General features: G+C 33.6%; 1 protein-coding gene across 1 annotated transcript in view; it reads left to right on the top strand.

The window, feature by feature from the left end:
- LOC133175511 (sorting nexin-21-like) overlaps positions 1-12,032 on the top strand; it is a 182,616-nt gene extending 170,584 nt beyond the window's left edge. The window contains exons 2-4 of the mRNA XM_061310630.1: positions 6,481-6,647; positions 8,706-8,821; positions 10,792-12,032. Of these exons, the coding sequence (XP_061166614.1) occupies positions 6,485-6,647; positions 8,706-8,821; positions 10,792-11,478 (966 nt within the window). The 5' untranslated portion in view covers positions 6,481-6,484 and the 3' untranslated portion in view covers positions 11,479-12,032. The remainder of the gene's footprint in view (positions 1-6,480; positions 6,648-8,705; positions 8,822-10,791) is intronic.

Genomic DNA, 12,032 nt, shown 5'->3' on the forward strand with positions numbered 1-12,032 from the left:
TAAGGCCCTGCTGTTTTTCATCAGCAAATTTATTCTAACATATCTTCCAATGTAGAACATTAATCCCTATTGTGACTCCACCCTACCCGAGGTGTCATGATTTTTATAGATATAGCGCTAGCCCCACCCTACCCCTCGGGGTCATGATTTAAACAAACTTGAATTTACACTACCTCAAGATACTTCTATATCAATGTGACTAAACATGGCTTTGTTGTTCCTGAAAAAAAGGTTTTAGATTTTTTTCCCCATACATTCACATGCTAAACCCTGATAGTGCATTGTGGCCCATCCTACCCCTAGGGGGTCATGGTTTGATTGATTGATTGATTAGGGTTTAACGCCGAGTCGGCTATATTTCAGCCATATTCCGGCGGAAAATTAATTTTATATGACCGGTTATCATGGTTTAAACAAATTTGAATCTACAATACCTGAGGATGTTTCCATATCAATCTGACTAAAGATGGCTTTGCTGTTCTTGTGGAGAAGATTTTTCGATATATATATCCTATGTAAAACTTTGATCCCCCATTGTGACCCACCCTACCCCGGGGGTCATGATTTGAACAAACGGACATCTACACTTACTGATGATGCTTCCATATCAATATGACTAATCATGACATTGTTGTTCTTAAGAAGAAGATTTTTGAAGACTTTTTCCTAGATATTCCTATGTAAAACCTTAATCCCCCGTTCTGATCTATCTATTACAAAGAGAAAATTATAGACAGGGTTCTTTTCTGTAGCATGAAAAATAGAGAAAGGGCAGGGCGGACCTTAAAACGCAGTATAATAAAAGCTCCGCCCTCTGTTTTTCAGATATTTTACCATTAGAAGGCAAACATTTTGGACAGGGTTTATTTCCGTAAAATAAAAACTAGTCAAAATGGCAGGGCGGACCTTAAAACGCAGTATAATAAAAGGTCCGCCCTCTGTTTTTCAGATGTTTTACCATTAGAAAGCAAACATTTTGGACAGGGTTTATTTCCGTAAAATAAAAACTAGTCAAAATGACAGGGCGGACCTTAAAACGCAGTATAATAAAAGGTCCGCCCTCTACTTTTTAGATATCTTACTATTACAAGGCGAAAATTTTGAACAGGGTTTATTTTCGTAGCATAAAAATTAGAGAAAGAAGCAGAGAGGACCTTAAAACGCAGTATAATAAAAGCTCCGCCCTCTATATCTCAGATATCTTACTATTACAAGGCGAAAATTTTGAAGAGGGTTTATTTTCGTAGCATAAAAACTAGAGAAAGAGGCAGGGCGGACCTTAAAACGCAGTATATTTAAAGGTCCGCCCTCTATAATTCTGATGTCTTACTGTTAGAAAGCAAACATTTTGGACAGGGTTTATTTCCGTAAAATAAAAACTAATCAAAATGGCAGGGCGGACCTTAAAACGCAGTATAATAAAAGGTCCGCCCTCTATATTTTAGGTATGTTACTATAACAAGGCGAAAATTTTGAACAGGGTTTATTTTCGTAGCATAAAAATTAGAGAAAGAGGCAGGGCGGACCTTAAAACGCAGTATATTAAAAGGTCCGCCCTCTGTTTTTCAGATATTGTACTGTTACAAGGCGAAAATTTTGAAAAGGGTTTATTTTCGTAGCATAAAAATTAGAGAAAGAGACAGGACGGACGTTAAAACGCAGTATATTTAAAGGTCCGCCCTCTATAATTCAGATGTCTTACTGTTAGAAAGCAAACATTTTGGACAGGGTTTATTTCCGTAAAATAAAAACTAGTCAAAATGGCAGGGCGGACCTTAAAACGCAGTATAATAAAAGGTCCGCCCTCTGTTTTTCAGATATTGTACTGTTACAAGGCGAAAATTTTGAACAGGGTTTATTTTCGTAGCATAAAAACTAGAGAAAGAGGCAGGGCGGACCTTAAAACGCAGTAAAATAAAAGATCCGCCCTCTGTTTTTCAGATATTTTACCATTAGAAAGCAAACATTTTGGACTGGGTTTATTTCCGTAAAATAAAAACTAGTCAAAATGACAGGGCGGACCTTAAAACGCAGTATAAAAAACGTCCGCCCTCTGTTTTTCAGATATCGTACTATTACAAGGCGAAAATTTTGATCAGGGTAATTTTCTTAGCATACAAACTAGAGAAAGAGACAGGGCGGACCTTAAAACGCAGTATAATAAAAGGTCCGCCCTCTATATCTCAGATATCTTACTATTACAAGGCGAAAATTTTGAACAGGGTTTATTTTCGTAGCATAAAAACTAGAGGAAAGAGGCAGGGCGAACCTTAAAGCGCAGTATAATAAAAGGTCCGCCCTCTGTTTTTCAGATATTGTACTGTTACAAGGCGAAAATTTTGAACAGGGTTTATTTTCGCAGCATACAAACTAGAGAAAGAGACAGGACGGACGTTAAAACGCAGTATATTTAAAGGTCCGCCCTCTATAATTCAGATGTCTTACTGTTAGAAAGCAAACATTTTGGACAGGGTTTATTTCCGTAGCATAAAAATTAGAGAAAGAAGCAGGGCGGACCTTAAAACGCAGTATAATAAAAGGTCCGCCCTCTGTTTTTCAGATATTGTACTGTTACAAGGCGAAAATTTTGAACAGGGTTTATTTTCGTAGCATAAAAACTAGATTAAGAGACAGGGCGGACCTTAAAACGCAGTGTAATAAAAGGTCCGTCCTTTGTATTTCAGATATCTTACTATTACAAGGCGAATATTTTGAACAGAGTTTATTAAAAGTTATCGTAGCGGGAAAAAAAACTCGTTAAAATGGCTGGGCGGACCTTAAAACGCAGTATGATAAAAGGTCCGCCCTCTTTTTTTTCTTTTTTCCCACATACATGTATCTCACTTACAAAGCAAAAATTATGGAAATGCTGCAAGTTCCTATTGTTTGTTTTTTTCTTTGTTGGTTCGTGTGTTTTTCCAGGGTAATAAAGATAATTAGGTTTTTAATTTTAGGATGGACGCTAAATTAACTTAGAAAACTCTTGGAATGGCCTAATTGTGCATAAGAATTGCATATATACTACATGTAGTAGTGTACTTTTTTCATTTAATATGCAGACAAAAAGAGAAAACTTTAATGACAATTAATTATCCACTCTATGTACGTTTGCAGGAGATGTGTCTACTGTATTGTATATCTATATGCAACCATAAACATCTGTCTGAAGGGACCAAGGATATATATTATTATTTAATTAGTAATGTTGATGACGTGCAACAAGAGAACCATAACCCCCATCACACACACATAAATAAAAAAGAAATAGCCGCTAAAAGTAAATCTAATTTAAACCAAAATCAAAATAAATATAAAAAATATTAACAAAAGAACACGACTTGGTGGTGTTTTATGAATTTTTATATCAGTCGCGATCTCAACAGACACTTTCCTTTTTATTTTAGGGGGAAAAACATGTCAAGTTGCTCTGTAAAACCCCTCTGTAAATAGTATGGGTGGATAAGATTCTCCCTAGTAAGAAGTTGGAAAAGGAGAAAATTCTATACTGAAGCGTACTGAGTATTTCCTATGGTGGATAATAAAGCCGGGGTTGTTTCTTCCAAGCTCGCTGCATGTCATTTCCGAAATTTTGCATTGCATTTCCGACATTTTTTGTTTTCATTTTAGAATACAATCAACACTAAGTCTAGTAAAAATACAAAGTTTAGTAATAAAATGCAATAATTTCAATAATAAAACAATCAATTTTTGATCACCAAATTTTAATGCCCACTGAATTATATGTGTTTGAAAGCACCGAAAAACAGAATCCCCTCAACTTTGATTACCTTATTCCCTCAAACATACTTTCTGTATGTCATAAATTCTGTCTTAACCTTTCTGATCTCAAATTCAGTCTGCTTATCTTGATTTGAAAAGATGAACAAAAATTCACAACTTACACTTACATGTGTCCGAGGATAAAATCATCATAAGATTCTTTTAAATATAAGCAGAACTTATTATTTGGAAATCAATGAATTATTCTTGATTTATTCTTTAATATTTTTTATAAGGGAAATTTCAATTTTGTTTTCATTGCCGGAAAAGTACCTTATGATGATAAATGTCAGAGATGAAAATTTTAAAACGTCAGAAATAAAAACTACAAAAATGTAGGGAATGAAATAAACAATAATTATTTTTAAAAAAAATTCCGGAAATAAAATCCTATGCTAGGCTCATTTTCCAAAAGGGGGAGGGGTCTTTAAACCCAAGCTCGTTTTTCTGGGAAAAAATATTAATGCGGGAGGAAAGTCTACAACATCAGTACTTTTTAAACTATTTGACATGTATTAACAGGGATAGACATTAACTTTTAGATTCACTTGTCCTTCGGGCAAGTGATCTCAGACCTGGACTTGTCCGAATGCAAAACTTGGTTGCCCAAAATAAGGGAAGAAAAATATTTTTATTACTGTAAATTGAGAGGAAAAAAATGTGACCAAATACACTACTGTCAACTTGGCAAGTTGAGCTACATAAAAAAAGTAATTTCGATGCTTCGTTTGTACATGTGTATCACTGTCCTTGTCAATTTAATATGTTAACACACTGCCATGCAGCATTATCCCTCCGTTGTCTTTTAATAAACTTTATGTTTATAAAAAATAATTTCCGTAGAATCCTTTTGTGAATCGTGATTTTCAGAGATAAAAAGCAACAGTAAAGGAAGACAATTGCTATGAAACATACATATCTGGATTGGGATACATCGTGTTACTTATATTCTGTGAATGAATTTCCTAATTAGACGTTAACAAATTTGTTATAAGTAGAGTGTATTTATCACGAAAGAAAACAGAATAATGAACCCGATTTTTAAATGGTCCGTATATTCTAGAAACGCTACCAAGGATTTCCTAATGTAAATCAATGTCAGGTATCTGGCGGAAATGAAGTATTCTATTTATTGTTTTATTTATAAATTAATGTAAGCTGACTAAATATGTACATTTCTATGAGAAATTCACTTGCCCGATCGGACAAGTACGTTGACAGTTTCACTTGCCCGAAATGAGGATTTACTTGTCCCGGGCAATCGGACAACCGTTAATGTCGATCCCTGATTAAGATAATTTTGCTATACCCCACCCACCAAATGTACAACAACACCATTTAAAATCTTTTCCATTTGGGGGGGGGGGTGTTTTATTGCTTAAAATGTTCAACTCGATTGTTGCCAATTAATGCACATCTTCCTTAACCAGTGTTAACCCCGGGGTAATATCAAGTAGAATGAAATAATCGTTAGTCTTTAATTGGATAAGAAACGATGGTTATAAAAACACGGGGGATATGCGACTTCAAGTTTCGTCAGGTGAGACAATAGGCCTACCCCCAAAGCACAGACATGTTGTTTTAACAACAACGGGATAGGCTAGTACACCGTAACACAAGTCCCTGTCACAGTGACCCTCCAATTATTTTATAGTTAGGTACAATATGAATCGTAAGAATTACGCATAATTATTAATAATAATATAATGAAATATCTTTCGAAAGATATGAAAATTCTTTTTGGGAAGTGGAAGTAGAACGTTGTTAGGAAAGAGACTGTAATGAAATGATCATTGTTGGACTTACGAACACCATATACTGAACAATGTGCCAGTGAAGGTATGCGTATTATATATATGTATTTTTTTTTTATTCTGCAATGATAATATTGATATCACTTAAACTATAAAAAACACATGTCGTACATGATTTTCCCATAAGTTAACTCGATCAACAGATCTTTGCATCTTTATATTTTTTGTTTTGTGCACTACCTGTGAGGTATGTACTACGATAAGGAGCTAACAGTTAATCAGTGCTAACATCAAATTTTGAATAATTTTTTGATAGATAATTTGAGGTTTTGTACTGAGATATATCATAGTATTAGAAATATAATTAATTAAAATTGGCTAACGAAATCCAGCAACTAGCGAGATATCGCAAGACTTGATCCTTTTAGTATATACAATGTACATACATGTACGTCCCTGGAACTCCATTTTGCTGGGAGGGACACTTTTATAACAACTATACCTTAAATAATTTAAAAAGATTAATAAATCAAATTAATTTCGAATCAATAAAGGAGAAAAATCTGCATATTAAACCGAGGGGGGACCTTTTATTATAGAGGCAGGCCGGACCTTATATGTTATCGTATTAGGTCCCCTCGGACCTTTAAACGAGGCGGACCAAATATTATGCGACACCGGTCAACAGGGGGTGCTTACTCCTCTTAGGCACCTAATCCCACCACTTATATTTCCAGGGGTCTGTATTTTATGCCCTTTTCCCATATTTGTATTGTTTATGGATTTTTTGAAATCGATCACTGTTCGTTATATTTATCTTATTACCATGCTAGACAGTGGAATAAAACAGGATCGAATTGACAAGAAACGAACACTCCTAATATTGGAAAATGAAAGTGAAAAATCGTCAGTGACTGACAATGTTGTTGTGAAGATCAAGATGAAAAAGAATGAGCTTTATACGAGGCAGTCGTATCAGTCAGGGTCTGAAACAGGTTCTGGATACCGAGGAGGATGTACAAGACCATTTTCTGGCTGCCGAAGAAGAGGAATTTGACAGCTTTCACGACAACCTGACACTTAAAATAGAGAACCAGGAAGTCTCAAAACCAAGTATGAAGTTATAGCAAATTTAAATCAATGAAACATTTCCAAGAATTTCAATAGCGAGTTCAGATGCTGGAGGATCTATGGGTTGTACCTCCATAGTTTGGGACCAAGAGAAAATAAATCATACAAAGATTTAATTTTTCTCAATTCAGCTTGCTAAGCTACTTTCGACATTTAATACGTCTCTTTCTTCAGATAGAAATCATTTCTGATCGAGATTGTAAGCAAAAACTTCCTATGATATTGATAAAGATTTTTTTTTTTCAAATTTCTCTTAAAAGTAAAATGAAAAAAGGCTCATTATTCACTTTGTCCAGTTGCATGTTTATTAATAACAATAATAAGCATGCATATTTCGAATTCATCCTTCTGTATGATTTTTAGCTCATCTGAGCTGAAGGCTCTAGTGAGCTTTTCTGATTGACATTTTTCTGTCTGTAATTGTAAACTTTTCATATTTTCATCTTCTTCTCCAGAACCACTAGACCAATTTCAACCAAACTTGGCACAAAGTATCCTTGGATGAAGGGGATTCAAGTTTTTCAAATGAAGGGCCATTCCCTCTTCCTAGGGGATATAATAAAGAAATAGTGAAAATTTGGTGGTATCCTTTAAAAATCTTTTTTTTTTTTATTTTGAAAAAATACTGGGATCAAAACACCTTTACATTGTGTAGATTCAAGTTTATACAAATCATGACCCCCTGGATAAGTAAGGGCCACAATGGGGGATCAAAGTTTTATATAGGAATACACAGGAAAAATCTTTGAAAATCTTCTTCTCAAGAACAGCAAAGCCATGTTTAGTCATATTTATAAGGAAGCATCCTCAGGTAGAGCGGATTCAATTTTGTTTAAATCATGACCCCCAGGGGTATTGTAGGGCCACAATAGGGGATCAAATTTTTACATAGAAATACTTATAGAAAAATATCTTGAAAATTCTTCTCAAGAATAGCAAAGTCTTATTGAGTCATATTAATATGGAAGCATCCTTAGGTATTGTATATTTAGGTTTGTTCAAATCATGAACCCCGGGTTAATGTAGGGCCACAATGGGAGATCAAATTTTTACAAAGAAATATATAAGAAAAAAATCTTGAAAATTCTTCTTCTCAAGAATAGCAAAGTCTTGTTGAGTCATATTAATATGGAAGAATTATCAGGTAGTGTAGATTAGGTTTGTTCAAATCATGACCCCCTGGGATAGGTGGAGTCACAATGGGGGATCAACGTTTTACATGGGAATATCTAGGGGGAAAAAATTCTCAAAAGCATCAAACCCAGTCTTCTCAATTCAGAAGCATCCTCAAGTAGAGTAGTTTCACATGTGTTCCAATCGTGTCCCTGGAGGTAGGGCAAGGCCTCAACAGAAGATCAAATGTCAGAACCACAGTTATATTTAAACTTTTCAATACTGAACTGATTTCTGCTTTTTCCTAGTCAAAGTGCTCAGGTAAGCAATTTGGCCCATGGGCCTCTTGTTAAACAAGAATATTTGATTCACATTCATTTAGCTATGATCAGGTGTTTTTTAAAAATATATATTAAACCATTAAAAATCAAGCATCAATTTCCTGCATTATTTTGTTGTATATTAAGTCATGTAAAATATCAAAGTTCAATTTCTGATGTCATTCCTCTTAAGCACAAGGTTTAAGAACATTTGAGCAGGAAAGATAGATTTTAGAATTTATTGTCAATTAAAACACTAATAGCCAATTTAAATGATGATATCAATTCTTATTTCTTATTCATAAGGAAATTATTCTAGTACTCGATCAATAAGCTGAAGCAATTTCTAGATAAATTGGCAGACTGATGAAATTTTGTTGTAATTTGTTATTTTGTAGAAAATCACTGTCATTTTTAACTGTTCACTATATTTTACAATTTAAATCAGATGAGACCATGACTTTTTCATGTCAGCAAGGAAAATCTATCAGAAGATCTTATGCAATTCCTTTATTTTTATTTTTTTATTTATTTATTATTTTTTTTTTTTTTTTGGACAGAAATTTAAATTTATATAGATTTTACTGGACAACAAATTTAATTGCAGAGGATGACAGAAAATCAGCCGTTATTTCCATCAGTGGAGACAACCCTGGAACAAGAGGCGTGATATTTGAGGTTATAAAAGCGGAGAAAGCCAGCGAGGGCAGATCTTCCTTTGTGGTTAAGTAGCAAAGTCATTGTTTACTTATAAAACACTGGGATAAATGTAACATATTTCAGTAGCAAAGTCATTGTTTACTGATAAAACACTGGGATAAATGTAACATACTTAAGTACCAAAATCATTGCTTACTGATAAAAAATACTGGGATAAATGTAACATACTTCAGTAGCAAAGTCATTGTTTACTGATAAAACACTGGGATAAATGTAACATACTTAAAGGTGCTTAGACACAGATTTGAAGTTAATATTTTCTCAAATTTTCTGTATAATATCACGACTTATATATTGCAATAGCATTTCACACGAAAATTTAATTAAAAACTTATTTTATCTGGAAATTATTGGAACTACGAATTCCTAGACGCGTTTGATTTACACATCCTTGCACTTTCACAAATTTTATCTTTATCCCTAACATTTAAGAAAAGAAGCGATTTTGTTGTATATTAATGAAAAACATTACATCTATAATGCAGAAAATTCAGAGTAGAAATGTGCGAAAGCAAACCCCCTCACTAATATCGTCAGCCCGTGCTCAGTGTTGTGTACAGTTTTTAACAAATTGAATACACCCCGTGAAACGTAAACTGTTTTTGTAAACAGGGCACGAGCTCTGTTATTGTTAATGTTTACGATTCACCGGGTGTGTTCAATTGTTAAAGTCTGCACACACCACTGAGCACAGACTGACAGTACTGTGAGTGGGTTTTGCTTTCGAACATTTCTACTCTGAGTTTTCTGGATTATAGTTTTAATATTTTTCATTAATACACAACAAAATTGCCACTTTTCTTAAGTAATAAGAATAAAATCAAAATTTGTGAAAGTGCAAGGATGTGTTAATCAAACGCGTTCAGAAATTTTAAGTTTCAATAACTACGAGATGAAATGAGATTTTTATTATATTTTATCATGAAATGCTATAGCAACATATAAGTCATGAAATTTTACAGAAAATTTGAGAAAATATTAACTTCAAATCTGTGTCCAAGCACCTTTAAGTAGCAGTGTCATTGAGCACTGATAAAACACAGGGATAAATGTAACATACATAAGTAGCAGTGTCATTGTTTACTGATAAAACATACTTAAGTAGCAAAGTCATTGTGCACTGATAAAACACTGGGATAAATGTAACATATTTAAGTAACAAATACCTTAAATTCGTTATAACAAATTCAAAAAACTGTAATAACGAATTAAATTCGTTCAAATTCTAAAAATTGTTATAACAAATTAAATTTGTTATAACAATTTTTGAATTTGTAATAACAAATTTAATTTGTTATAACAAATTTGTTGAATTTGTCATAACAGATTCACAAATACTATTCTATAGGCCCTAATTATCGAATTTGATTAAACGACTTTAATTCGTTATAACAAATTTTAGAATTTGTTTAAATGAATTTAATTCGAGATTTCAAATTTTAGAATTTGTTTAAAGGAATTTAATCTGTTAAAACAAATTTTTGAATTCATTATAACGAATTCAACAAATTTGTTATAACAAATTAAATTAGATATAATGAATTCAAAAAATTGTTTTAACGAATTAAATTCGTTATAACAAATTCCAAAAATTGTTCTAATGAATTCAGAAATATATTTTGATTGGTCCTAAATAGGCTTCCATAAATGCAGCAATATTCTTGATTTCACTAATTACCAGTAGGTCATGACTTATCGGTAATTAAATAAGTTAAAATTTGAGTGTGCTTCAAGAAAGTAAACATTAATTCAGCTCCAGGTATTCACTGTTATTCCTCATAGTAATGAAACATGTAGATATACATTTATATGCAAAAAATGGGGGTTGGGGTTGGGTTACCCTTTTGAGGAACTTTAGGAAGAAATTTTCCCTTCTTTTGTTTCCTCTCCAAAATGCAGGTGCAAAATTAAGCTGTAATCCCTAATTTTTCAGATAAATCTTTAACACAGCAGTATTTTCTGTTGTCTTTTAGAAGTACACTCTGTCAGTCAGCACAGAGGGGGACCCAGACAAGACTCCCGGTCTTATAGAGAAGAGATATTCAGATTTTAGTGACCTCAATACAAAACTAAAGAAACAGTTCCCAAAATATATGGAACACATATCATTTCCTGGAAAATTAGTGATAGGAAATTTCACAGATGAAACCATAGCCCAGAGGAGCAGAGCCTTTGAGCAGTTTCTGACACACATATTCACAATAGATTCACTGCGATTTTCCGATGAATTTAAAAATTTTCTTTACCAAGAAGAAATGCAGAAAGGAGTGGAAAGTATACATGGAGGTGATTTTTCTCACTGTGTAACCGTCATGGAGAAATACCTCCCTGTGCAAGAGAGATTGCAAGGAGATCAGCACACTGATGTAGTGTGCACACTCTGTGTACTGTCTGTGTGTCACCAAAAGCTAGGAGATCGAGAGACAGCACTTGAATATGCTGAGTCAGCACTTTCCTGTATTAACAATGACCAGACTTGTCCCTTTCTTGTTCCTTTGCTGAATCACACTATCTACCTTTGTTGGGTACTCTGTCGTGAAAAGAGCCATCTGGAGGCAAGACTGGCGGGACTCAGAGACAAGGGAGGTAAATCTGAGGAACTCCTGTCCGTGATATTAAATTACACCAAGTTTGATTCTGTGTGGTATGATGATAAATAATCAAACTGTAAATAGCTCCAGTATTGAGATGTACAGCTGACAAAGAAGTTGATACTGTAGACCAACTTATTATTCATGACTTGTTGTATTCTTAATTTGTCAGTATGAAATCCAGCCACTAGTCTACTATTAATTTTGGTGACTTAGGAAATTGCATAAATACACCAATTAATGGTTCATGTCAAGAAATATTCACAAGTAAATGAGGGTAAAAAAACTCGCAAATATTTCTCACAAGGGAATAAAAGTTTGTTTACAGTATATTGCAGCATAAATATGGGCTAGTTCACAGTATATAGCAGCATAATATGGGCTAGTTGCCCTCATCAAACAGATCTGTCATGTCAATATGTCACCCTAAAATAAAGTTAGGGGACAAGTTGTTATTATTGTGCCAAGGCATTTATATTGCATGCTGGTAGCCTTTTTTGGCAGGATTGTTTTTAATTACTGTATACCTTGTTTAATTTTGACATATTGCATAATATTTATACTTACTGGTATATTCAGGAGCTATTTTATTTGTGGAAAAAAAAAATTTTAAAAAGCAAAAA

The sequence above is a fragment of the Saccostrea echinata genome, unplaced genomic scaffold, assembly GCF_033153115.1.
Source record: "Saccostrea echinata isolate AGI-Se365-2 ecotype Australia unplaced genomic scaffold, CSIRO_AGI_Sech_v1 ptg000062l, whole genome shotgun sequence".
In the NCBI taxonomy this organism is placed as follows: Eukaryota; Metazoa; Mollusca; class Bivalvia; order Ostreida; family Ostreidae; genus Saccostrea; species Saccostrea echinata.